Source organism: Porites lutea, chromosome 5 (assembly GCF_958299795.1).
Source record: "Porites lutea chromosome 5, jaPorLute2.1, whole genome shotgun sequence".
NCBI classification, from domain to species: Eukaryota; Metazoa; Cnidaria; class Anthozoa; order Scleractinia; family Poritidae; genus Porites; species Porites lutea.
Window position 1 is genome coordinate 30,718,947 of NC_133205.1, and position 27,981 is coordinate 30,746,927.

The 27,981-nt window shown below is 38.6% G+C and overlaps 3 protein-coding genes, 1 long non-coding RNA gene and 2 other non-coding genes across 6 annotated transcripts in view; 2 read left to right on the forward strand and 4 right to left on the reverse strand.

Annotated features, from left to right (window-relative positions):
• LOC140936321 (uncharacterized) overlaps positions 1–27,981 on the reverse strand; it is a 161,137-nt gene that overhangs the window by 102,842 nt on the left and 30,314 nt on the right. The window lies entirely within an intron of this gene.
• Positions 998–1,077, reverse strand: LOC140939458 (small nucleolar RNA snR60/Z15/Z230/Z193/J17). The gene has a single exon (XR_012165802.1). It is a non-coding gene; the product is annotated as a small nucleolar RNA snR60/Z15/Z230/Z193/J17 (small nucleolar RNA).
• Positions 2,754–2,832, reverse strand: LOC140939455 (small nucleolar RNA SNORD24). Its single transcript, XR_012165799.1, has one exon. It is a non-coding gene; the product is annotated as a small nucleolar RNA SNORD24 (small nucleolar RNA).
• Positions 3,008–6,578, reverse strand: LOC140937805 (uncharacterized). Its single transcript, XR_012165522.1, has 3 exons — positions 6,197–6,578; positions 4,475–4,548; positions 3,008–3,105 (listed from the first exon to the last, which is right to left on the reverse strand). It is a non-coding gene; the product is annotated as an uncharacterized lncRNA (long non-coding RNA).
• LOC140936329 (endoplasmic reticulum chaperone BiP-like) lies at positions 6,825–13,184 on the forward strand. Its single transcript, XM_073385784.1, has 5 exons — positions 6,825–7,160; positions 7,457–7,793; positions 9,528–9,825; positions 10,371–10,606; positions 11,775–13,184. Exons 1-5 carry the CDS (start codon positions 7,018–7,020, stop codon positions 12,771–12,773), a joined length of 2,013 nt encoding a protein of 670 aa, XP_073241885.1. The 5' UTR covers positions 6,825–7,017; the 3' UTR covers positions 12,774–13,184.
• Positions 21,216–27,224, forward strand: LOC140936703 (endoplasmic reticulum chaperone BiP-like). The gene is made up of 5 exons (XM_073386190.1): positions 21,216–21,439; positions 22,678–23,014; positions 24,418–24,715; positions 25,275–25,510; positions 26,069–27,224. Exons 1-5 carry the CDS (start codon positions 21,297–21,299, stop codon positions 27,065–27,067), a joined length of 2,013 nt encoding a protein of 670 aa, XP_073242291.1. The 5' UTR covers positions 21,216–21,296; the 3' UTR covers positions 27,068–27,224.

Sequence of the window (27,981 nt, forward strand, 5' to 3'; positions counted from 1 at the left end):
CCTCACGAGTAGATCTCCCAACGCATTCATCTTCCACTGAAAATAAACACATAAGAGAAGAAAGACATTTTCATGCAAATTCAGACGTTGCTTTGCACTCCTGATAATATAACAATGTGCCAGATAGAATAATGAAAAGCTTTTTAAGAGAATCAAGTGCATCAGACAGTAACCCAGGTTTTCTAATCAAGTCACACAGTGACTTTCTTATGTCCCTATTCTGGGGGTCATCATTTACACAACTTCAAAAAGCATTCATTAAAACCTCTTTTACTCCAAAAATTGGCCAAAAAAATTACGAGCAAATTCACATTTCTACAATATAGACCTTTCCCGCACTCTGCTCCAATGAGCAAACACATAAAAATGAGGCCGAGACTCGGGTGGACAATTTCATACAAATCACTGTATTTTGTGCACCTGCGTCGGACTCGACTTGATGACTTTGTTTATAGGAATGCGGGAAAGGTCTGTTGTACGCTATTAAGAGATAAATACATGGGCCACTGTTTCATTTAAATGGTAAAATCATAGCAATTCATCCTGAGATTTTTAAATTAGAGCTACAAATCATCCCGCCATAACTTGGTCTTGGAGTACAAGAGTTTATCATTTGACCAAAAATAACAGTTACTGGTACTGGAATTAAAGAGGGCTATGAAATATGCAATCCACGGTAATCTTTTCCAGTGACGACCTAAGAGGACTCCTTTTGACTTTTCCATCTTTCCTTTGTGTTCATCTGCTTTTTTGAGTGAATATTTGGATATTTCAGTAAATTCTGTAGTCATCTGACTGGTAAGTTCTAACATTGCATCACTACTTTAATGACCATAATATTGTGTTAACAGGAAAGGGTTTAGTTCAGATAGCAATAATCACCTTTTTTTGCAACAGCAACAACCTCAAGTCCATGAACATCAACTAAAAAAGAAAGAGACATTAAAAAAGCTCCTCTTTACAACTTATGTAGAACTGCAAAAATAATTTTACACGTTTGTGGTATCAGATAGGAGCGAAAGATATCTTGCTCATCACCGTCAGTCCGATGAACTATGAAATCATCACAAACCACATATTTTGAACCATGCAAAAGAAAAAAAAAGCAACGACACTGAAAGGATTCACCTCACCTTTGCTGCAGGTGCTTGAAATGGCTCCTCCAAAAAATGTTGTTGTCAGAAGTCTTCTTCTGAAATAAATATGACCTTTTAACTTCAATGTTCATTATAAATCTCAATATAACTTGTTGCTTGAGAATAATTCAGTAAACAGATATGTTGAAGTGCATCAGACAGTAACCCAGGTTTTCTAATCAACTCACAAAATGACTTTCATATGTCCCTATTCTGGGGGTCATCATCTACACTTCCTTGTAAAAAAAAAGTTGTGCAATCTGAACATAAACTCGGTCAAAAAAAAGAAATCAATAAAAATTTTTACATAAACCTCTTGCAAAGGCACATTAAGAACAATACAAAAGATGGCTTTTAAGGCCATTTACAATGACAAGACAAGTTTCAGGTTCAAAAACTTCAAAATGGTTAAACCAAAAACTGAGAGCTCAAATTAGGCTTTGAGACTTTAACAAAAATTGTCTGGCAGCTTTTACAAAGAAATTAAGAAGCCCAAGTCAACACAGTATATACAATTATTTTGTGAATGAAGTTTTAAGTTCTATGGTCTTGTTTAATTGAGTGCTCTTACCTAAGCTCCATTGATTTGGGGTTTGATACAAAATGGCTTTCTACAACACAACAAAATAAATTGTAGAGAAGTTACAAACAAAATATAATTCACTTTTTCCAGTACTTGCCTTTTCCTAATAGTACTTATTAAAAATGTTTTCGATGTACTGCGCCAACATACATGCAAGACAGTAGTCTTGTTTCACTTGACCTTCTCCAGTTCACATGTCTATGGTAATAACAATAATTATTCTGGGCTTATCTACTGTGGTTCAGATAGAGCTAATGTCAACTTCATTGCAACATTAAGCTCAGTTGAACTATGCAGTCATCACATACCACTTTTCATTCATGTAAATCCTTATTCAATATCATGCTGCCATTTTCAGAACAGTACCCAGGAAAAAGGTAACTGAACAACCTTGCAGATAACTTATTTATATGCACACACCGGGGCCTGGTTGTTAAAAGCAGGGTTAAGATAACCCAGGGTTACAGCAAAATTTGAATTCATATATGAAAGCTCAAAAAGTAAAATCAGTTTTATTCTTTTTATCGACAATTTGCTGACTGGATGCTCTAAAAAGAATAATTCGTCTCCATCTTTAACCCCATCTTCTTTTATCAACACCTCTTAGTACACCACCCTCATCAAACTGAAACAAGCCTCCACCATCTAAACGATGACGACATGTCACCCAGCGTGAAATATTTTTCCAAGGCAGGGGAAGTACAAACCCAGAAGTGGAGTGCAAGTGACATGATCTGGGGATGAGTTCAACAGCGTGGGTCATCATGCTGATTTCCTAAACATAATCGTGTCTAAGAAAAAGAAACTCAGGATAAAATTTAACCTCGGGTTAGCGCTAATAAGTCTTAAAGCAACACTGGACCAAGTAATACACACCTCAATAGCTCTTTCCCAATAACAGGCCATGCCCTGTAGTTTCACCAGCCAGCCTGCAATAAACAAACAAATACACCAATAAAACCTGGTAAATTTAATCATACAAAAAAAGATCCACTACACCTTATGGAAAGTTTCAGCTGTACTAGATAGAATGGTGCCTCAGCGATCTTGGTGGTTCTAGTTGTCATCATTTCTCAAAGATCAACTAGCAAATATTGAAAATCATCACTGGCACAGTCAGATTTCTACATTTTGGAGGAATTTTAAATTTAACCTTAACAACAGCACTTGTTTATTTTCCTAGAGTCTCACAAAAGAGCTTACCAATTTATAATATACTATTTACAAGGCTAACCAAATTGTGCACTTTTTAAAGCTATAATTTAGTCAAGACAATTAAGAGAAAATACCAGTATGAATGCTTAGGAGAATTTTCTATACATACCAAAGGTTATACACTGTAAATGAAAATGATAATCCTCACACACGGCCAGTCTCACCTTTATTCTGAAAAGGAAATATATCAAAGGATATACCACAATTAAACATTTATTTTTTCCTGTTATTTGACTTCATAAAGCCTATAATCTCACAATGCATCAGGCCTATCGATCACAAATCACTAAGCTACCAAAGCCTTCTGTGTTATAGAAAGTCATCAAGTGCATTCAAAGGATGTGAGATAGTCTAGTCTTTAATTCATTGCGGCTGCTGAATGGAAGTACTGAAGACTCATTTATGCAAAGTAAGCCTCAACCTAAAGAAAAATAATCACAAATACTGACGAGGTGCCTGAATTTGAGTTTAAAACAACAGACACAGTTGCACACAGGTCTTTTCCTGACTGGAATTTGTGAATACCCGACTTGCAGTGCTGTGCAGCAGTACAAAATCGCTTCAAAATAGCTGTACAGCTAAATTACAGCTCTTTAACAGCATTTTAGAAGCCAAACAGCAGCTTAATTCAAGTTGCAGGGGGATGCAAAAGTGCTGTGCAGCCTTTGAAGCTCTCGGCAGCAGTTTTGCAGCACAGTTGCCCACCTTCAAATGCTGCAGTAACGCTACAATTCAGGTATAGTCAATCTGACTTTCTTGAGAGCCAATAACGTGAATCCCCAGATAAAGCCTTGCACAGATTGTGGCTTTTATAACGCGAAAACTTTGACTGTACCTCTCGGAAATGTGAGTAATCTTTTGCCCAGGGAAGATCACTTATTGAATAAACCTCCAAATTCTATGCTTTGGGAAACAAGACTTCAATAAATTTCATTCCAAAACTGGCCAGGGTGGGAATGTTATCGCTGATTCCCTGGAGACATTCTAGACCAAAATCTAACAATCTTGTTATCTTATTGGTCAACCCTTTTGCACGATGTCACGTGTACGCGTGGATACTAATAAAGTATCAGTTGCAATTTGACTTTCTAGTGGTTTTTACTCTGCTACTAAGGCCTTGTCAACTCCTCTACCATGTATCACGATTATTGTATAATTGAGCCTGTATTTCTTTTTTTTGTACTAACGAGTGGTGGGCCATTACCGGTAACAACATTCTTTGACTTTTCAAAGCCACTTTGCAGTGCAGATCGTGATTCAGGAATTTTCTGCACCACTGAAACAGCACTGTTTATTGCTGTCAAAAGGCTTTCCACTGCAGCCAAAAATTTGCGACTGCTGCAGCCAGCGTTTTACAGCTCTTTTGTAGTGCTTCTTGAAGCCATTCTTCAGCGCTGCAGCAGCACTGCTCATTTTGTACAGGCATATTTACCTTAGCTCAAGGCTAACCCTGTATAACCGAGTCTTCAGTGCTTCTATTCAGCAGCCATGACATATTTGAAACTGGACTATTGTCTACAGTTTTATTTTTAAAAATTACCTTGGAAGGATCCTGTTTTGAAGATACGATGTACAAGTAAACAGTGGGCTTTTTTAGACTTGAAATTGTTCGACCTATCATAGCAAAAACAAGACTTCAATGAGCAACAGGTCCAAAAAATCAGAAAGAGAGGACAACACAAGACTTAAGTACAATGCAAGGAAAATGCTTCTGTGTACCTTCAGTTAAAACAGTTTAGGTTCTCTTCATTGATTAACTAAGAGAGATTCCCATTTAAACTGTTCATCACTGGTACACAATTTGCATTGACCCTTCCAGTACAAAAACATTTCCCTCAAGTAATTACAAGTCTGATTTCTTAGTGTAACTGTCTTTAATTACTAAATTCTGTTCTGGACCAGTCCAGTGACAACGAGAATGTTGGGTCAAGCACAAAAGTGACATCACTTTCTCACCAAATTAACTTTCACGTCCCTAAAATCAGCTACTTCACAGTGCACAGTAAATTAATTAACTCTTTTTAGAAGAAAAGTCAGCAGGAAGAGTGTTTGTCACCAACATGCAGTCAACTTTCATTACAGTACCCATAGTAGTAGAAGGATAAAGGATGACATTTCTGTTAAACATCATTTGCTTCATACAGATACAGATTTTTTTATGTTAAGACTGACTGAAAAAACTATGAGCACATTCACTGTTTTACAATTTTTGCAAAGGATCTTGCTATGCAAATTAACTAGGTGTCCACATTCCTTGAGCCAAGAGTTAATAATAATTATTGTAACCCTATATCCATTATCATTATTTCCCATCATCATAAAAAGTCAAGCCATAATAAATCAAAGATTTTTCTCAAGTAAACAACTAACATCATCAAATTCTAGATCTTTTTAAGAAACGGTCCAGATAAGAACGATAGCAACAATGGCAACGAACATGTTGGAATGCAAAAAAGGTACTAACTTTTCTATTGTCTGTACTTACTTCTGATTGGCTTAAACAGTGAAAGTTAACAAAACTTCATAAAGCGGTACATATATTCATCCTTACTTTCCAACCATCTTCCATATAACAAAATCTGGTCTCAGTTTGAATAACAAAGAAATCCTATGTGGGGAACATGTAAAATTGTAAACTTTTCTTGGCTATTGTTTTCAACTCTTGTGATTGGTCAAAATCTTTTAACCCAAAAAAAACACCCTTTCAAAGTGGAGTATAAATGCATTTTATTGTGTAAACGGCCTTCATGTAGGTTTATGCATTCTCTGTGTAAAAATGAGAATATTCCTATGTGGGGAAAGCACCGTTGCCGCATAACAAAAGAAATTGTTATCCACCTTACCCGGATCATTACTTAAAATATCTCTGGTTGTTTATGTATGATCAGGGTTGTGCTCTAGTAGAGCCCAGTGGCCCCTGGCGCCCAACTTTTGCTCCTGGGCAACTAGAAAATCTCAGATTTTTTCTACAAATCATAATATGCTGGGCACCTTACATTTTACGGACCTCTGGAGCCAGGGTATGGCAGTGGGTGACAACCAATCAAACCTGGTGTAAATAATCTTTGCACAATCGCCTTGAAACGGTTTCCCCCTCGACCACGTGCTCAACTACAAACTGTTTGCACATAACTTCTATTTCGAGCGGAAAATAAACCGGGTAATAACAAAAGGGATGCTTTCCAAAAGGTAAATCTAAACTTGAGTGAGGAGATTTGTCGAAGACTAGTGAGAAGGAGTGAGGAAAGCTTAGAAATATTACCTTTCGTAGACGACATCTTGCAGCTACTGTAGAGCTACTGTGATGCATTTTCGATGATACGGATTTCTTTGAACGGTGATAAGATATTGTTGCAAAGCTCAAGAGCATAAACTTATGTGTATGTACTTTTAAGACTTCAAAGTCTTTCGACGAACACAGTCTCTGAGGACTGAGTATAACTATTAAAAAAGCTAACGAAAAGGACATCTCCATACCTCTGCAACAGAGAACCACCAACACTCCTCAGCAAAACTCTCTGCTGACCTCGTGGTTGAGCTCGTGTGAAAACGAGGTGGCCCGACTTCAACCGAAGTTACACGAAGCAGTTCGACCGTAAACGAAAACGTAATCTTGTCATGGAAACAACGTAATCTTAGCAACAGGATTTTAGGCCAGTATTTCGTGCCAATGCATTGGACGCTCTCAAGAAATATAAAATGTATGTAATAGTGTTATATTAGCACCATGATTCACGCAATTTTCACGCTATTTATGGAAGGGAGTAATATTAAGAAATTTGCTTCTTGGCTGATTTCGCTGATTTAGGTAACCGGAAATGAAGAATTTGCGAAGCGGTGGCGATCTCTAAAGTTGACACGACATCCGAGAAAAGCCGAGTGAAAATGACGAAATCGTGTAGCGTGGACCAATCAGAATCGGCCAGCGGGAAGAAGGCTGACCAATCAGCGAGCTACACGCGTGGTAGCGAGCGAAATATCAACCGGCTCGTGAACTTCTCGTCAAGAATTTTACTGTAGTGTTCTTGTTAGTGGAGATTGTCACAGGTTTTTTTGTAAGAAATTATAGGACAGATTTTCATTATGAAGTCTATTTGCACATTTTGTGCTCTGGCCTTAGCCAGCAGTTTACTCCTAGTTAGTGGTGAAGACAAGAAAGAAGAAAAAGCTGATAAAAAAGACGTAGGAACTGTAATCGGTATCGATCTTGGAACGACGTATTCTTGGTAAGTACACATCAATTGTTGAACCGGTACCTTCACTTGCTACCCTAATCAAAGCTTCTTTTGCGTGCAAATCATTTTATTTACCAGTTAAAGACGCTTTAGATTGTTTCTTTGACACTTAGCGAAATAAAATCCATATTTTCTTTCGTTTTTCTGACTTAAAGTGGGAGTTCTACCATTTCAAACTTGGTTAATTAGGTTATTTGCATTTTGGTGATGGCTGCACTTTAAATTTTTTGCATCGCTATTTAACTCGATTATTTGATTAAACCTGAGGAAATCTTTGTCTTTTACAGTGTTGGTGTTTTCAAGAATGGACGAGTTGAAATCATTGCAAACGACCAAGGAAACCGAATCACTCCATCTTACGTGGCTTTCACTCCAGAAGGGGAACGATTGATTGGTGATGGAGCAAAAAATCAGCTGACCACGAATCCAGAAAACACTGTTTTTGATGCCAAACGCTTGATTGGTAGAACATGGGACGATAAATCGGTTCAAAAGGATTTGGAGTTTTTTCCCTTTAAAGTAATCGAAAAGAACAAGAAGCCCCATGTTCGTGTAAACGTGAAAGGAGAACACAAGACTTTTGCTGCTGAAGAGATCAGCGCCATGGTTTTGAGTAAAATGAAGGTAAGATAAAACAAATTTTAATTATAACGATCAGTTTTGTGGATGTCCTTTTGAGCTAAGAAACTGTTTATTGAAAGAAGTTATATCTTGAATTATATTTTGAATTAACTTGCTGGTGCTGTATGTCAATTGCAGTACTTACAGTCTCAGAGCAGGTAGTGATGTCATTGTTTCTGTAAACAAAAAATAAAAATTTTATCATATTCCTTTAACTGATTAGTTTGCCAGATTTAATGTGCCTAATTCATACACCACTTTTGGGTGCATTTGTTTGGAGGTAAAATAGGTAGTTATCATTAAAACGTGCAATTTTCTCGCTTGGTCTTGTTGTCCAGTTGTTTATGGTGTACTCTATCAAGACAGATACTAAGGACGTTAAGCAGGGAGGACGGCAATGGCAATGAAAAGGCACAAAAAGTATATCTGCATGTGCAGAACACTTTGTGGTGCGTCTTTTACCATCCCTGGATGATCACAACATGAAATTTGCCAGTGTGACCTATGGAGGTCGTGGACACACAAAAACAAATTTTGTTTCTCTTTCTAAACTTGGGTGCAGTCCCCTAGGGTTCAATTCCAGCAAAATAAAGCTTCATTTGGAATTTCCAGGTTTTGGAATAAATGTAACAAGTTTGAATAAAAGTAAATTCATTAAAATTGTATTGCAAAATGAGCTATCTGCTATTATATTGGGACCCTGGGATCAGCCCTAATGCCGTGTTTAGACTTGAGCGTGCTACCAAGGTATTGGAGTTAACTTACCTAGGTAAATATTTTGCATGTGTAAACGCCAACTGATACCATGGTAAACACCGCTCAAGACAATACAAAGTTAACTAAGGTAAAAGTTCGGTTTACCCTGCGAGCAGGCATGGTTAAGGTCGGTAACCAAGGTTTGGATGACAGATACATTCGCTTGCGGTCACATAGAATTTCACATCCTGTGGTGTCGGGATTGCGTCAGTCTCATTCGAACACGTTTTCGACCAGGTTTCCACGTTTGGTTTCAGTCTCCGAAGAAGTTAGGGCAAAAAAACGAAGACACAAAAGACACACCATTCTTCAACAAAATTTCCGTTTAATAGAGTTTCGAAGCAGAATTGGTTTCTTGGCCACGACCATCACGTCTAACGCGCCTTGTCTTGCGAAGGGCAATTTGTAGTAGAATTAATCGCTTTCGCCTCGACCACTTTAGGTGCTACAAAAGTAAGAGCTGCTGCAATCTCGATTCCTGGGTTTGCTGATCAAGAACAAGAAAATAAAACGCGAGGACTACAAGAGCCACAGCTTCTCTTTTAAATGCGAGCATTTTATGCGTGGATTTAGAATTTGCCGCCAATTCGATTAGATTGTGATTGATAACGGATTTACCTTAGTTATTTGAGCCCGTATAAACACTGTACAAATGTACCATGGTTTAGTCAGTTAATATTTACCTTGGTAAACGCTTGAGTGTAAAGACAGCATAAGTGTCCCCGTGGAAAATGACAGGCACCAACTTTAGATATCCTTTTCATCCAGCAGAATGTTTGTCTTGATTCAAAACTCCTGTTTGTTGCTTGTTACAAAGTTATAGGACTCTGATGAAGCAGGCTTTTTCTATTTTGCCAGTCAGTACTTCTGGTTAGCTACTTCAAATACAATCTTTATGGTAATTAAGTCACTTTGTGAAATCATCCTTTTAATAATTTTTCCTACTCTCTGTTAAACAAAGTTTACTTGTCTTTTGTTTAGGAAATTGCCGAGGCCTATCTTGGCAAGAAAGTCACACATGCTGTCGTCACAGTACCTGCCTACTTCAACGATGCTCAGCGTCAGGCCACAAAAGATGCTGGAACTATCGCAGGTCTCACTGTAATGCGTATCATCAATGAGCCTACTGCTGCTGCTATTGCTTATGGTTTGGACAAGAAGGAAGGAGAGAAGAATATCCTGGTGTTTGACCTTGGTGGTGGAACCTTTGATGTCTCCCTTCTCACCATTGACAATGGTGTCTTTGAAGTAGTCGCAACAAATGGTGACACCCATCTTGGTGAGTCTTTTTGACTAGCTGTTTTTTATCCCTTCTCTTTTAAATTGTACTCAGGTAGAGTGTAAAGACTTCTTTCACAAAATTGCTAGCATTTTGCTCGAGGTAGACTGATTTGAATGATAACCCTCTCAACAGAGGAGTGAGTGTATTGGCCCCTCAACCGCCCATAACTGCCCATGATAATCTCATCCCTTTTGTCACTAGTGACGTCGATCATCAGTCTTAACAATCACCTACAAATATGATACCTGATTTGTGCAGGGGAAGAGATTTTCCAACCATAACCAAATGAGCACAGTTCACTCGAACCAATCAGAGAAAACCATGCAAAAAAACATCTCCAATTAACGTGAAAATTCCAGAGAAAATCTTCTTCCAGAACTCATTTGAACCTCAGTTAAGACAATTCATGATTCTGAAAGTTGTCCCAAAAAGTCTTCTCCTACCAAAACGAAGCCTAGTAAATGCCCACCAAAAGAAGTGGGGATAAACTTAACAGAACTTGTAAACTGGTTAAAGAAGTTTGTACTGTTCTTGTATTCTAGGTGGTGAAGATTTTGATCAGAATGTCATGACACACTTCATCAAACTGTACAAGAAAAAGACAGGAAAAGATGTGCGCAAGGACAACAGAGCTGTTCAAAAACTCCGACGTGAAGTTGAGAAGGCCAAGAGAGCTCTCAGTAGTCAGCATCAGGCCAGGATCGAGATTGAATCATTTTATGATGGAGAGGATTTCTCTGAAACATTGACTCGTGCACGTTTTGAGGAACTGAACATGGTAAGGGCTTGGCATGTTTCTGGTTATTGTTGTTGGTGGAAGTGTGAAAGAGAAATAACTTTAACCCATTCGCTCCTGGACATTTTGCCGTAAAATGCGTTTTGAAGCTAGTCGAGTGGTTTTCTGGTCACTGTCGTGCTATAAAGAGCTAAAACTTACCACAAACCGGTTTACAGGTCGTACACTTCGCCGTCTTCTGATCCAGATGCAAAATATCAGCTTGCGAAGTTCGGGCATGCGCAGAGAGCAAAATTTCGAGATAGTTTTTGGGTTTAAAAGTGACACAGCAGTCTTGACTTTTACTTTTCGCTTTCTCTCCTCCCTTCTTTTTTCGCTTTTCTTGCCTCATTTTTTTTTTCTCTTGCTGGGCATTTAGTAGGCTTCAATTTGGTGGGAAGAGTTTTTAGGAAAGCTTTTAGGATCTTAGGATTAGGTGAAAGGAAAGGTAGGTGGGTAATGGAACAAGATTTTCATGGAGATTTTTAGGTCAATGTCACAAGGTTTTTTGCTTCTCTCTCCGGTGTCCTTGACTGAATTGTGCTCATTCTGGTATGGTTTGAAAGATCTCTTCACTCTGCACAAGTTAGCGAAGGAAGTTGTCCTTGACCGTCAAAACTGATGACGTCACAAAGGGTAGAAAGGACCTGGATCCGCACGGGCGGTTACAGGCGGTTCAGGGGCGAATGGGTTAAGCAGAATTGATTAAAAATCATTCTCTTGTAATGGCAACAACAAACTCGCTACAACATGAAAAAGGCAAGGCAAACTAGTTATCCCCATGATTTTACTGGGCATTCAAATTAATTTAGAATAGCAAATGGATTTTCCAGCTTATTGAAAATTGAAAAATATGGAATGTTTAGTTGTCTGAAAACAACTGTTTTATTTATTTACACAAATCAGTATTACCTGTGGACTTCAAACAATTCTTGTAAATTTAGTTAGCACAATATAGGCACTTAACCCCGTGAATCATTTCTCTTTGGTAACAAGAGGTGACATTGTGGTATGAATACTGAGTATTAGACCATTTTTGGAAAGAAAAAATAATCTTTTTTATTCTCTCTTCATGTTTTTGTGCTGTTAAATAAGTGTTTTGCACTTCTCTATAGTACTTCTTTTAGTAGTTTATCATCACTAATTTTATCTGTTCTGATCATTTTTTCAGAAACTGTTCCGTTCAACTTTGGAACCAGTCAAGAAGGTTCTTCAAGACGCTGATCTCCAAAAAAGTGAAATTCATGAAATTGTCCTTGTTGGAGGGTCAACCCGTATTCCTAAGGTCCAGCAGCTTGTAAAGGATCATTTTGATGGCAAAGAACCAAGCCGTGGTATCAACCCTGACGAGGCTGTCGCTTATGGAGCCGCTGTCCAAGCAGGTGTCCTGGGTGGTGAGGAAGATACAGGAGAGGTTGTGCTTCTCGATGTTAATCCACTTACTCTGGGTATTGAGACTGTTGGAGGAGTCATGACTAAGCTGATCACTAGGAACTCTGTCATCCCAACCAAAAAGTCCCAGGTCTTCTCCACTGCAGCTGATAATCAGAACACTGTTACCATTCAAGTCTTCGAAGGTGAGCGTCCTATGACCAAGAACAACCACTTGCTTGGAAAGTTTGACCTGACTGGAATCCCGCCAGCCCCACGTGGTGTGCCTCAGATCGAGGTTACTTTTGAAATCGATGTCAATGGCATCTTGAGAGTGTCTGCCGAGGACAAGGGAACTGGAAACAAGGAAAAGATCACTATCACCAATGACCAGAACAGGTTGACACCTGAGGACATAGAGCGCATGGTCAACGATGCAGAGAAATTTGCTGATGATGACAAAAAGGTGAAGGAACGCGTGGAAGCTCGAAACGAGCTCGAAAGCTATGCATACTCCTTGAAGAACCAGGTCGGAGACAAGGAGAAGCTTGGTGGAAAACTTTCCGAGGATGATAAAGAAACAATCACCAAAGCCGTTGAAGAAAAGATTTCATGGCTGGACAAGAATCAGGAAGCAGATGTAGAAGAGTTTAAGAAGCAAAAGAAAGAACTTGAGGACGTTGTGCAACCTATTGTTAGTAAGTTGTACCAGGGACAAGGGGGAGGTCAGGAGGGAGGTAGTACTCCACCCGAAGAAGAGAAACCCGATGAAGAGGAACATGACAAAGATGAGCTTTAAGACTTATTATTATGGTAGTAAAATAACAAAGGACAATTTGCACTTCCGTCAACACTCAGTGGCGTGCAATTTTTTAGGAAATCAAAGAAGCACTTTGTCACATTCTGACAGACATTGCTAAGTGGCTATCGTCTTGTTAATCGCCTACATTGCGGGAAAAGTCATTGTTTTCTAATTGGACATTAAGCCTAGCGAGAGCAGGAGGTGTGCGGTAATATAGTATAGTGTACAGCCTATTTGTAAATGGCCGTTGCCTTTTTTTCTCAGCTCTTGTAGTAAAAACCCTTGTTCTCAACTAATATTTGATCATTTTCCGACTGAAAACCATTGTTATTTATCCCAGCTCCCAAATTCTGGATTGCCAGAGAACTAGAGAAAAAAAGTTTTTCATTAATAAAAATGATAATTCGATATCTTTTGTCTCAGCTTTCTGTTGTTGTATTTTCTCCCGACCCCGCTTATTACTCCGTCGCTTAGGATCCGGTGAAAACCAGAAGCGGAATAAAAAAACAATCACAGCAACGCTCGCTCATCGTGTTTGGTTAAGTTCTTACGTGTTTCCGACTACTGTGGGTCACAAGCGACAGAGTTGTAAGCAGAATCAGAACGTTGTTTTCACTGGATCATAACGCTCTGTGCTTAGGTAACGAGGACTCCGTCGCCAGAGAAATCCTAAGGGGTACTATAGATGAGCTAACGCAAGCTCCATTTGTTTTTGTTTGTTTGTTTGAATGTAAGTAATCAATAATAATTTCTAAACCAGAGGACTCTCTGACTAGGGTGATTTTCAGAGAGGTTCTGAAAAGAGAAAAGAGAAAAAGGAGCGTAAAACGATAAAAAGCCACAAAAAAATTTCCTACACTAAAAACCGAAATGATCATAAAGAACAATTAAAAAGATAATAAATTAGCGCTAAAAAGTCACAAAGTCATTTGATTTTCTTAAAAGATATAAAACTGTTCATGTTTAGCAACATTGAAAATCACGCTTGTAACTGTCTCCAATTACTAAATTCTGTTCCGGACCAGTCTTAGAAGTGACAATGAGAATGTTGGGTCACGCACAAAAGTGACGTCACTTTCTCACCAAATTAAAACTTTTAAGTCCCTAAAATCAGCTACTACACAGTGCACAGTAAATAAATAAACTCTTTCAGAAGAAAAGTTAGCAGGAAGGGTGTTTGTAGTTTGTCACCAACATGCAGTCAACTTTCAAAACTTTCACTTTTGCCCATAGTAGTAGAGGGATAAAAGAAGACATTTTCTGTTAACACCATTTGCTTTATACAGATAACATGTTTTTTTGTATATGTATATTAAGACTGATTGAAAAAACTATAAGCACATTCACTGTTTTACAATTTTTGCTCAGGATCTTGCTGTGCAAATTAACTAGGTGTCCACATTCTTTGAGCCAAGAGTTAATAATAATTATTGTAACCCTATGTCCATTATCATTTCCCATCATAAAAAGTCAAGCCATAACAAATCAAAGATTTTTCTCAAGTAAACAACTAACCTCATCAAATTCTAGATCTTTTATCTCTTTGATTGTTTATGTATGATCAGGGCTGTGCTCTAGCAGAGCCCGGTAGCCCCTGGCGCCCAAGTTTTGCTCCTGGGTGACTAGAAAATCTCAGATTTTTCATACAAATCATAAAATGCTGGGCGCCTTAGATTTTACAGGTTCAGAGCACTGGACACCCTTCAATTTTCCTTAGAGCACAGCCTTGATGATGTCCTAGAAAAGCAAATTTTCGATCTTCAGAATATTGGCAGTATTACCCTGGGTGCCAAGTAGTTTTTTCAACCTGTTCCCAGGTTGTCTCTAGTATCCGTTGAGAGACCTTGGTTGGGTCTGGTCACATGTCTCCCAGAATCTGGGAGATTACATGTAAAACAAAACAGGATTTAGGGGATGGGGCAGATAAGTCTGAGATTTGCCTCTACAGAGAGTAGTCAAGTCAGGAAAGTGCAGCCATAAAACCATGTACCTGACCTTGTCTAAAAGGTCGTATTTTATTACATTGTAATCAAGAAAAAACCTTGAACGCCCAAAATAATGCACAAAATCCTTTGCCAGTGAAAGAGTAACTTCCTGCAGAATATCTCTGATATCTGGATGTTAATTGGATCATTGTTAATCTACCTGGACGCTTTCCTCTCCAAATATATTTGGCATAATTATGCAGAGAAAATCATGGATTTACCGCTTGTTCAGTCAAAAATAATTTAGGCAGTAGTTATATTCACACTGAAACGCACTAGATTTGAATTGCCATTTTTATGTTGTGGATACCACTTTAGAAAACAGATGTATGTGTTTTCAAGAGTACGATTATGCAGTTCAAAAAGGAGCCGAAAAGATGTATTAAGGGTTTCCGTCCTCTCTGGCCCCGAAAATAAATTAAACAGGTTGAAGAAACAGGAAGAGAGAATATGCCACTCAGTCAAAGTTTGATTGTTCTAATGAAAAGGGGTAAACAGAATCTTTAAAGAGTATATTTTAATCTACAGCTCTGTGTCTTTCAGTGTTTTTTTTTTTTTTTGCCGTTGTTTAAAATCAACAGGGTAGCCGTAAGCTTCTTTGTAAAAAATGGCTCGCAATGACTGCCAACTGTTTATTGATCCTTGTTTATCGTTTTCTTGAGGGTTAGGTATGCTGTAGAGGATGTCAAGAAATCACTGAGCAACCTATGTTTTTTAATTAAGTTTTCATATGTACCATATACGAGAAAGCCTTTCACTTGGAAGGTTATGTTGGCTGTTTTATCTCTGTTTATACTATTTCCTGCTGTCTTCTGTGTCACGTTGTGCTCATCCTTTGCATTTGTATGCACGTACCATACAATTCTTTTTTTATCTCTACTTACCACAAAAAGCGATATGTTTTTACTAGGGCTGGAGAAAGCTGACATTTCAGACGGTAGCGGCTTTCTGAAAGTCACTAGATCTAAAATATTATTTTGATTGTGTATGTAAAATAGATTCCCTGCTCTCATCTTAACTGCTACATGTATGTTTTTTCACACAGCTAATGGTATAGGTTTTACATATACTGATTCGGCTGGCCGATTACCATTGATACTTTCAATGCAAGTTCAACATGGAGATATTTTCCCTTCAATAAAAGCTAACAAACTAACACGCTTGTGTAGAACTCAAGATTGTAGATTTTAGCGATTGTTGTCATTGGTTAAACTGCTACAATGACTACAATGCGAGTTAATTCGCTTGTTTAATTTACCACGTGATAGTTCTGTTTATGCAGAAATTTCTCAAGTTTCAGTCATAGTTGTAAGGGTTAGCAAATCTATCTTGCTCTTTTGATTATTGCGTAAACGGTAAAAATGAATGGGACAAAACATTGAGAGACAAAGGACTCCTCCCTCATATTTAATTTTGTTCTGGAGCCACGTGACCACTCACCTGGCTCCGTAATAGCGAGTAGGGGAGAACCATGGGAACGAGGTTGTGGTTTCTATTTTTTCTTTTTAGCTCATGGATGACGTAGTCATGCCATGGGCTTTTGGAGGCACTCGAATGGCACTCGATCACTCACTCACTCACTCACTCGATTCACATTAATTTATTCATTAAAGTCAGATTAAACACGTTACTCCTACCTCCCTTACTTAGTATTACTTTTTTTCCAAGTGCCTTTTACGTATATGTTTGGAATATTCTAGAGGGTACTAGTAAGGCGAATTTTTTTTCCCGACACATCAATTATAGAGATTTTGTATATATAACAATATTTTAAAGAACACTGATAATATCATCCACAAGAAATGGACTTAGAATTGTTAAAAGGACATTGAAATAATTGAGCGTGGATCATTGTTGTATATTTGGACGAATTGTGCACTTTTGTTCCCGATATTGTACTTGATGTGGAGAAGATGCGATCAACAGGAGCGTGAAAGAGCTATTGCAGCCTGACGATGGGATTTCGTTCAGCGAAAAGCGAATAAGCCAAAGAGCCTTATAATCACTGCAAAAAAACTGTCCTCGAATTGTTAAAGCGACATTGAGGAGTATCTATTGAGGTTTATTCAGTTATTTGGACGAATCCGTTCGACCATTTGTCTTCGTATGCAAACAGGGAATAAATCAATGTTGTGTCAACTAGAAGCACAGGTTTTAGAACCAACAAGCGTTACGCTATTTTGCTTGAATTCTTAGGTGATCTTTGCCTTAAAGTAGGGTTTTGTTTGTCGGTGATTCCATTTAGCAGTGCTATTAATGTAATTTCTACAAGAAATGCTGCGCTGGTATAAACAAGTCTCTGGCGAAAGGCAATCGGATACTGCGACTGCGTTTAAATTACTTGGCTAGGTCAGAGCACGTACTGCTTTGAGCTTAATCCGTTTTACATGTATTAAAATAATTTTTAGTTCGTGTTTATCAAAAGCGCGTTCTAAAGCAGTTCAATTTAGCCATAAACGCCTGTATTCTGTATTTAATATAGCTCGTACTGCATATACTAACCGTTACGTACTCATCATATGGAAACATTTATTTGAAAGCATCGCACTTTTAAAACCACGGTTTCATTAAAACAGATAAAACTCATGTATGTAAAACTTGGCTGTTTTACAAGAAAGTGCACTGTCGTTCGGAAAGTGTTTGACAGTCACATGAGAAAGCAAACTATTTTACAACTAAAAAGCGTTAATAATTGCTTTTAAGGTGATTCCCTAGTAAAAGAACCTAACATAGATTGTAGATGAAACTTGGTACACTAACGTAACAAGTCAAGAAGATGATAAAAAGGTAATAAAAAGTGGGGGTCACAGTGCTCGTTTTGACGTCACAATGCTGACAAATAAGGCTATTTTGGACCCTTTGACAAAAACCGCCCGCAGCCCAAAACTAGACAAAAAGGAAAGATTTTGTCAATGATGCATGTGCTATCGCACAGAATTTGACTTTAATGTATTGTTTATCCACTTACGTATCAGAAAAATGCTTTTTAATGCCCTTGTTTTTACTTTACGCTCCAAAGTAGAATTAAATTGGACACGCGCTATTCGACACGTGATAGCTCAATCCGTACAATTTAGTAAAATTGCCGAAAAACTGAAAATAGATTTGTGCCAATTTTTTTCTCACTGAAAGGAAGCACTGTCCTTATTAAAATCATGAAATAAAAAATGAGGGTCACCGTACTCGTTTTTGCGGTAGAGCTGCAGAAAGTGCGCACCAAATGCATTTTCCTTGATTTTTGAGATAGGACTGGGGCGAGTTTCAAAATAGAATGTATGCGAAAAGGGGGAAGAAAGTATTAAAAAATCCGTTTTTACAGAATTTACATCGAGATATCACATTTAGGACACAATGTGATAAAGAAAGCGTTTAAATGAAAATCAAAGTGAATAATTACAAATTAAACATCCGCTACCGAGGTTCTCTGTAAGGAAGTCGAACTCAGCAACACGCCTACTGCTTACGTTATGCGCATTCCCACCACATTGAGTCTCACCTCGGCAAGAAACAACCGCAAGCAAAAATTGCAATAGCGTTTCTCTTCGGTCAACTTCATTTTAATAATGTTACTTCACATGCTCTTTTTTACGGAGGCTATCTTGTTATGCGCAGTAAGAGATGCGCAGTGCAAAACCAGGGAATCACCTTAAAAGTGATCTTTGCTTTGTAAGTAGAAATGCTACGCTGATAAAAAGTTTCTATAATATTCAGGTACACATGCAATCGGATACTTCGAGTCACGCTGTATTTTGGCAAGTCCGTACACAATGAACCGTTCAAAAAGATTTATATGTTTTTCTTTGATTATTGAACTGTCTTTTCTACACTAATTCAGTTCATCCATGAGCTCGCTCCTTGGAGCCTTTGATTTAAAATGTGTACGAAGCTTTCTCATACTTAGCCTGCGTAGCAGGCCCTTGGAAGTAGTGGGCGAAAGAGAGAACGGGCATGCGCGTCTCCTTCTCGCGCGCCCGTTTTTTCTTGTGCCCACTACTTCCAAGCGCCTGCTACGCAGGCTATCTCATACTGTGCCCCACCCCTACGGTTTATTTCGAGAACGGACCTCTGGAGCCAGGGTATGGCAGTGGGTGACAACCGATCAAATCTGGGGTAAATAATCTTTGCATTTGAGACGGTTTCCCCCTCGACCACGTCCTCAACTATAAATTGTTTGCACATAACTTCTATTTCGAGCGGAAAATAAACCGGGTATCCGGTAATAACAATAGGGATACTTTCCAAAAGGTAAATCTAAACTTGTTGAGAGAGAAGATTTGTGGAAGACTACTGAGAAGGAGTCAGCTGAAGGAGTGAGGAAAGCTTAGAAATATTACCTTTCGTGGATAAAACAAACTTCACGTAAAACACAATTCAGTTTTTAGTCCAACACTGATAGATTCTTCGGGCCCCAGGGTTCGCAAATACGCCAAATTTGGTTCAATCTAGACCACTTCATTTTCCGCCATTTTCCTTTACTTCACCTGTGCCTAAACATTTTTCGCGCCATATTTTTTAAAAGCAATCATCCCAAAAACTAGTTAAACCGGTTTATTTTAACACTAATCTCGGATTAGTTAATCGTGGGTTTATTTCGCTTTCAGGAACTCCTTTTTAACCCACGATTAGTTATCCGAGGAATAAGAAAATTAATCGTGGATTTGATGCTAATCGGAGGATAGTTTAATCGGCTTTCCAGGAACCGGGGCCGGAAGTTTTAGGTGAGTATTTTTTAACCTTTTACTTGACTTTTATTGTTTTCATTTGAAAAACAACTTCTTATTCTTTTTCTTCATAAATTTAGACCAGTTTTCTTTAGAATTGGTTTGATATTTTTGCTTTATTTACGCTTTTTTCACAGGTGTGGATGACACATGTCGGTCGAAAAGCATCTCAAGTGAGCTTATTTTTGTACATGATTTTGCTTGTCCTTTCCGTTTTCATTTTGATATATAACTCTAATACTGTTTATCTAAATTGTTTCTTAACGTTTGGACGTGCGTTTTTCTTTCAAGTTTTTATCTGTTGCTATGTTTCAGTCACCGAATATATATCTTTTTTATAACTAGACAAAACATGCCTTTTTTGCCTATGGCTGCTTTAATTTTGATATATAATGGTGTTCAGCTTCAGGTCGGGCATCAAAATAAAAGGCGAGAAGCATTTAAACGTGCTCATATAAGTTGCTAGACGTGATAACGGGCTGTATATTCTTTGCATGTCGTCGAGATCAAAAAGTTTGTACTGCTCGTAAGGAAAATCTAAGTTAGTTCACATCATACAGGAGTAGAAACTCCTCTTCTGTAATTAACCTTTCATCTAATGCATAGAGCAACTGTTCTCGAACCTTCTTTAGGGACATTTTTCCCTAAACATTTAGTTTTGTGTCCGAGTCTCTCCGACTATTTCGTTCACGCCGTACTCAGGGATTGTTTTGGTTGCTAAAGTATATTTATTTTCGCGGGCTTTTGCGCGGACGGCGCCTTGTATCCCCAGTTCCCGTGCGATCTAGTTCGCCGTAGCCGTCCTGAAAACCGTCGGTGCTAAAAGTCCCTAGTGTATACATGACAGGAACACGCGCTGGAAAGTCTGAAAATGTTTTTTTTTTTGTTGCGATACTTGACTCCAAATATTCCAAAATGACGCCAAAATTTGTGAAGCAGCAGTCACAGGGACTCCACTCATTAATAAATTTTCAACCCTGGATTCTTCCACAACGTTCACCATGATGTGGGCTGATGCAATATAGTGCAATCAGCCTCTAGTGTTACAATCTCCTACATGCACTTCCGGTAACTAATTTCCGGTTACAGTTGAGTTTGTATCCAACAGATATTATTGCAAAGCTAAAGAGCATAAACTTATGTTTATGTACTTTTAAGACTTCAACGTCTTTCGACGAACACAGTCTCTGAGGACTGAGTATTGAAAAAGCTAATGAAAAGGACATCTCCATACCTCTGCAACAGAGAACCACCAACACTCCTCAGCAAAACTCTCTGCTGACCTCGTGGTTGCTGAGCTCGAGTGAAAACGAGGTGGCCCATGGCCAACTTCCACCAAAGTTACACGAAGCAGTTCGACCGTAAACGAAAACGTAATCTTGTCATGAAAACAACGTAATCTTTGCAACAGGATTTTAGGCTATTTCATGCCAAAAAATGCACTGGACGCTCTCAAAAAATATAAAATGTATGTAATAGTGTTATATTAGCACCATAATTCACCCAATTTTCACGCTATTTATGGAAGGGCTGATTCTAGTAACCGGAAATGAAGAATTTGCCAAGCGGTGGCGATCTCAAAAGTTGACACAACATCCGAGAAAAGCGGAGTGAAAATGACGAAATCGTGTAGCGTGGACCAATCAGAATCGGCCTGCGTGAAGAAGGCTGTCCAATCAGCGAGCTACACGCGTGGTAGCGAGCGAAATATCAACCGGCTCGAGAACTTTTCGTCAAGAATTTTACTGTAGTGTTCTTGTTAGTGGAGATTGTCACCGGTTTTTCTGTAAGAAATTATAGGACGGATTTTCATTATGAAGTCGATTTGCACATTTTGTGCTCTGGCCCTAGCCAGCAGTTTACTCCTAGTTAGTGGTGAAGACAAGAAAGATGAAAAAGCTGATAAAAAAGATGTAGGAACTGTAATCGGTATCGATCTTGGAACGACGTATTCTTGGTAAGTACACATCAATTTGTTGAACCGGTACCCATATACCCATGTCCAGAGTATCTCGTACGTCAAATTCTGCGCGACTTACAGTCATGTCAGACTGTTTCGCAATGGTTTTAACCGCTGGTTTTTACTGTGATTCCCGGGCTCATAATGTTCGGAAAGTTCGAGTGGTGAAATACATAGTTGTTTATGGTCAAATAAAAGCCGCTGATCAAAAGAAGAAAGAAAAGCTAAGGAAAGAAATAAGCTTTCGACCATGAGGTTTTTGAGACAATTTAGATGATTTTTGGCACAGATATTGCAGAGCGAAGGTCTTAGATTTAAGCCGTGTAGTAGAAGCGTATTTATAAATAGAATTAACCCCAAATTCTTTAAACGTGGGGCTTCGCTTCCTACCCTAATCATAGCTTCTTTTCGCGTGCAAATCATTTTATTTACGCTGTGCCCACATGGCCGGTAAGCGGTCAAGGTTTTCAAGGTTTTCAATAAATTTGACTTATCCAAGAATCCCAACCAACCCAAACTATCATATGTCGATTAAGAAAAGTCAAGCGATCCTGAAACGCTTTATAGATCTCAAGTTTAGCCTTTGGCTTACGCTGAGCTCAGAAAACGAAACCATGTTTCGTGACACTTAGCGGAACTTTTTTCAGCTTCCTCTTTCCTCTTTCCTCTTTCTCCTTTCCCGACTTATCTAGGAAAGATCGAAGGACTCTGCTAGCAGGGTAGACTGGCGGTCATTGAGTGTTTTGACAATCTTGACCGGCAGTCGACCCGGAAAATTCTAAGTGTCACAAAACATGGTTTTGTTTTCTGAGCCCATCGAAACCAAACGCTATAGACTTGAGATTTATAAAGCATTTTAGGATCGCTTGACTTTTCATAATTGACATATGATAGTTTGGATTTGTTGGGATTCTTAGATAGGTCAAATTTATTTAAAATACCGGACTGCCGCCGCGTCATTTAGTGTTTTGAAAACCTTGACCGGTTAGCAGCCATATAGCCACAGCGTTTTATTTACCAGTTAAAGACGATTTAGATTGTTTCTTTGACACTCGGTGAAATAAAATCCATATTTTCTTTGGTTTGTCTGACTTGAAGTGAGATCCACCATTTCAAACTTGGTTATAATTAGATTATTTACATTTTGCCGGTGATGGCTGCTCTTTAAATTTTCTGCATCGCTATTTACCTAGATTATTTTTTATTAAACTTGAGGAGTTCTGTGTCTTTTACAGTGTTGGTGTTTTCAAGAATGGACGAGTTGAAATCATCGCAAACGACCAAGGAAACCGAATCACTCCATCTTACGTGGCTTTCACTCCAGAAGGAGAACGATTGATTGGTGATGGAGCAAAAAATCAGCTGACCACGAATCCAGAAAACACTATTTTTGATGCCAAACGCTTGATTGGTAGAACATGGGACGATAAATCGGTTCAAAAGGATTTGGAGTTTTTTCCCTTTAAAGTAATCGAAAAGAACAAGAAGCCCCATGTTCGTGTAAACGTGAAAGGAGAACACAAGACTTTTGCTGCTGAAGAGATTAGCGCCATGGTTTTGAGTAAAATGAAGGTAAGATAAAACAAATTTTACTTATAACGATTAGTTTTGCAGAGGTCCTTTCAGGGGCACCCAACGAGAATATAATTCAAAACCACTTAAACATAGCCTTGTTAAATGTAGTTTAGTATTTAAACGGTAGATATAGGTATATTTTTATCCCCTAAAAATTTTTCATCTGTTCGGATTTCCTAGTTGGAAGTCTAGTGATCCGAAAATTATAGGGATCAAAAGCTACCTTTTCGAAAATTTCAGCCAAAAAAAAGGCTCCCGAAAATTCTAGGTGACCTTTTATGAGTAAAAAATCCGTTAAAAATGGGCAATTATACCATTTTTTAGATGTTCGAAAATCCTAGGAGAGGATGGCAAGCAAGAAATTTTACAACAAATGTTCCGAAAATTCTAGATCTCAAATCGTCTTCCGAACAGATATTTTCCGAAAATTGTCGTTGGGTGCCCCTGTTGAGCTAAGAAACGGATTATTGAAAGAGGTTACATCTTGAATTATATTTTGAATTAACTTGCTGGTGCTGTATGTCAATTGCAGTACTTACAGTCTCAGAGCAGGTAGTGATGCAAAAGTTTCTGTAAACAAAAAATAAAAATTTTATCATGTTGGTTTAACTGATTAGTTTGCCAGATTTAATGTGAATAATTCATACACCACTTTTGGCTGCATTTGTTTGAGGTAAAATAGATAGTCATTAAAACATGCAATTTTCTCGCTTGGTCTTGTTGTCCAATTGTTTATAGTCGACTCCATCAAGACAGATACTCAGGACCTTAAGCAGGGAGGACGGCAATGGCAACGAAAAGGCAAAAAAAGTAATTCTGCATGAGCAGTACACTTTAGCTTGGTGATGCATTCTTTTACCATCCCTGGATGATCACAACATGAAATTTGCCAATGTGACCTAATCGCAACCGCCTAATGGAGGTCGTAGACACACGAACACAAATTTTGTTTCTCTTTCTAAACTTAGGTGCAGTCCCCTAGGGTTCAATTCCAGGGAAAGAAAGCTTCATTTGGAATTTTCAGGTGTTTGAATAAATGCAACAAGTTTGAATAAAAGTAAATTCATTAAAATTGTATTGCAAAATGAGCTATCTACTATTATATTGGGACCCTGGGATCAGCCCTAAATGTCCCCATCACATAGAGTGGAAAATGACAGGCACCAACTTTAGATATCCTTTTCATCCAGCAGAGTGTTTGTCTTGATTCAAAACTCCTGTTTGTTGCTTGTTACAAAGTTATAGGACTCTGATGAAGCAGGCTTTTTCTATTTTGGCAGTCAGTACTTCTGGTTAGCTACTTCAAATACAATCTTGGTAATTAAGTCACTTTGTAAAATCATCCTTTTAATAATTTTTCCTACTCTCTGTTAAACAAAGTTTACTTGTCTTTTGTTTAGGAAATTGCTGAGGCCTATCTTGGCAAGAAAGTCACACATGCTGTCGTCACGGTACCTGCCTACTTCAACGATGCTCAGCGTCAGGCCACAAAAGATGCTGGAACTATCGCGGGTCTCACTGTAATGCGTATCATCAATGAGCCTACTGCTGCTGCTATTGCTTATGGTTTGGACAAGAAGGAAGGAGAGAAGAATATCCTGGTGTTTGACCTTGGTGGTGGAACCTTTGATGTCTCCCTTCTCACCATTGACAATGGTGTCTTTGAAGTAGTCGCAACAAATGGTGACACCCATCTTGGTGAGTCTTTTCGACTAGCTCTTTTTTATTCCTTCTCTTTAAATTGTACTCAGGAAGAGTGTAAAGACTTCTTTCACAAAATTGCTAGCATTTTGCTCGAGGTGGACAGATTTGAATGATAACCCTCTCAACAATTTTTTTGTGCAGAGGAGTGAGTGTATTGGCCTCTCAACCGCCCACAACTGCCCATGATAATCTCATCCCTTTTGTCACTAGTGACGTCAATCATCAGTCTTAACAATCACCTACAAATTCAACACCTGATTTGTTCAGGGGGAAGAAATTTTCAAACCATAATCAAATGAGCACAGTTCACTCCAACAAATCATAGAAAAACATGCAAAAAAACATCTCTAATTAACCTGAAAATTCCAGAGAAAATCTTCTTCCACAACTCATCTGAACCTCGATTAAAATAATTTCATGATTCTGAAAGTTGTCCCAAAAAGTCTTCTTCTACCAAAATTAAGCCTAGTAAATGCCCACCAAAAAAAGTGGGGATAAACATAAGCGAACTTGTAAAATGCTTAAAGAAGTTTGTACTGTTCTTGTATTCTAGGTGGTGAAGATTTTGATCAGAATGTCATGACACATTTCATCAAACTGTACAAGAAAAAGACTGGAAAAGATGTGCGTAAGGACAAAAGAGCTGTTCAAAAACTCCGACGTGAAGTTGAGAAGGCCAAGAGAGCCCTCAGCAGTCAGCATCAGGCCAGGATCGAGATTGAATCATTTTATGATGGAGAGGATTTCTCTGAAACATTGACACGTGCACGTTTTGAGGAACTGAACATGGTAAGGGGGTGGCATGTTTCTGGTTATTGTTGTTGGTGGTAGTGTGAAAGAGGAATGACTTTAAGCTGAATTGATTAAAATTATTCTCTTGTAATGGCAATAACAAACTCGCTACAACATGCATGAAAAAGGCAAGGCAAACTAGTTATCCCATGATTTTATTGGACATTCAAATTGATTTAGAATAGCAAATGGATTTTCCAGCTTATTGAAAATTGAAAACTATGGAATGTTTAGTTGTCTGAAAACAACAGATTGTTTTATTTATTTACACAAATCAGTATTACCTGTGGACTTCAAACAATTCTTGTAAATTTAGTTAGCACAATATAGGCACTTGACCCCCTGAATCATTTCTCTTTGGTAACAAGAGGTGACATTGTGGTATGAATACTGAGTATTAGACCATTTTTGGAAAGAAAAAATAATCTTCTTTATTCTCTCTTCATGTTTTTGTGCAGTTAAATAGGTGTTTTGCACTCCTCTATAGACTTGACATAGCGCCTCCTTGAGTAGTTTGTCATCACTAATTTTCATGTGTTCTGATCATTTTTTCAGAAACTGTTCCGTTCAACTTTGGAACCAGTCAAGAAGGTTCTTCAAGACGCTGATCTCCAAAAAAGTCACATTCATGAAATTGTCCTTGTTGGAGGGTCAACCCGTATTCCTAAGGTCCAGCAACTTGTAAAGGATCATTTTGATGGCAAAGAACCAAGCCGTGGTATCAACCCTGATGAGGCTGTGGCTTATGGTGCCGCTGTCCAAGCAGGTGTCCTTAGTGGTGAGGAAGATACAGGAAAGGTTATGCTTCTCGATGTTAATCCACTCACTCTGGGTATTGAGACTGTTGGAGGAGTCATGACTAAGCTGATCACTAGGTATTCCGTCATCCCAACCAAAAAGTCCCAGGTCTTCTCCACTGCAGCTGATAATCAGAACACTGTTACCATTCAAGTCTTCGAAGGTGAGCGTCCTATGACCAAGAACAACCACTTGCTTGGAAAGTTTGACCTGACTGGAATCCCGCCAGCCCCACGTGGTGTGCCTCAGATCGAGGTTACTTTTGAAATCGATGTCAATGGCATCTTGAGAGTGTCTGCCGAGGACAAGGGAACTGGAAACAAGGAAAAGATCACCATCACCAATGACCAGAACAGGTTGACACCTGAGGACATAGAGCGCATGGTCAACGATGCAGAGAAATTTGCTGATGATGACAAAAAGGTGAAGGAACGCGTGGAAGCTCGAAACGAGCTCGAAAGCTATGCATACTCCTTAAAGAACCAGGTCGGAGACAAGGAGAAGCTTGGTGGAAAACTTTCCGAGGATGATAAAGAAACAATCACCAAAGCCGTTGAAGAAAAGATTTCATGGCTGGACAAGAATCAGGAAGCAGATGTAGAAGAGTTTAAGAAACAAAAGAAAGAACTTGAGGACGTTGTGCAACCTATTGTTAGTAAGTTGTACCAGGGACAAGGGGGAGGTCAGGAGGGAGGTAGTACTCCACCCGAAGAAGAGAAACCCGATGAAGAGGAACATGATAAAGATGAGCTTTAAGACTTATTATTATGGTAGTAAAATAACAAAGGACAATTTGCACTTCCGCCAACACTCAGTGCAATTTTTTAGGAAATCAAAGAAGCACTTTGTCACATTCTGACAGACATTGCTAAGTGGCTATCGTCTTGTTAATCGCCTACATTGCGGGAAAAGTCATTGTCAGGAGGTGTGCGGTAATATAGTATAGTGTACAGCCTATTTGTAAATAGCCGTTGCCTTTTTTCTCAGCTCTTGTAGTAAAAACCCTTGTTCTCAACTAATATTTGATCATTTTCCGACTGGAAACCATTCTTGTTATTTATCCCAGCTCCCAAATTCTGGATTGCCAGAGAACTAGAGAAAAATTTTTTTTCATTAATATAAATGATAATTTGATATCTTTTGTATCGGATTTGTGTTGTAGTATTAATTCTGGGTGCCACAACAAACTATTATCGCTGTATGGCTGTTTCCTGGTTTTTAATTAGCTGTGAAATCAGAGTAGTACTGCCGGATAAGTCGTAGGCTCGTAGGATTCAGAGTCGCAATAATCAGAACTTCTGCATTTTCTCCCGACTCCGCTTATTACTCCGTCGGGTAGGATCCGGTGAAAACCAGAAGAGGAATAAAAAACAGTCACGGCGACGCTAGCTCATCGTGTTAGGTTGCGTTCTTGCGTTTTTCTGACTACTGTGGGTCACAGGCGAAAGAGTTTTAAGCAGAATCAGAACGTTGTTTTCACTAGACCATAACGCTCTGCGCTTAGGTTCAGGAATTCTCTGGCGACGGAGTCCTCGTAGGGGTATGGGTGAGCTAACGCCAGCTCCATCTGTTTTTGTTTGTTTGATTGATTGTAAGTAATCAGTAATAATAATTTCTAACCAGAAGAACTCTCTGACTAGGGTGATTTTCAGAGAGGTCTTGAAAAGAGA

What these genes read in the sequence shown, in the direction of transcription:
- LOC140936329 (XM_073385784.1), top strand. Translation starts at nt 7,018, where the DNA reads ATGAAGTCTATTTGCACATTTTGTGCTCTGGCCTTAGCCAGCAGTTTA. An exon ending in CTTGGAACGACGTATTCTTG is followed by an intron (nt 7,161 to 7,456) that starts GTAAGTACACAT and finishes TGTCTTTTACAG; the next exon opens with TGTTGGTGTTTTCAAGAATG. An exon ending in TGGTTTTGAGTAAAATGAAG is followed by an intron (nt 7,794 to 9,527) that starts GTAAGATAAAAC and finishes TCTTTTGTTTAG; the next exon opens with GAAATTGCCGAGGCCTATCT.
- LOC140936703 (XM_073386190.1), top strand. Translation starts at nt 21,297, where the DNA reads ATGAAGTCGATTTGCACATTTTGTGCTCTGGCCCTAGCCAGCAGTTTA. An exon ending in CTTGGAACGACGTATTCTTG is followed by an intron (nt 21,440 to 22,677) that starts GTAAGTACACAT and finishes TGTCTTTTACAG; the next exon opens with TGTTGGTGTTTTCAAGAATG. An exon ending in GTTTTGAGGAACTGAACATG is followed by an intron (nt 25,511 to 26,068) that starts GTAAGGGGGTGG and finishes TCATTTTTTCAG; the next exon opens with AAACTGTTCCGTTCAACTTT.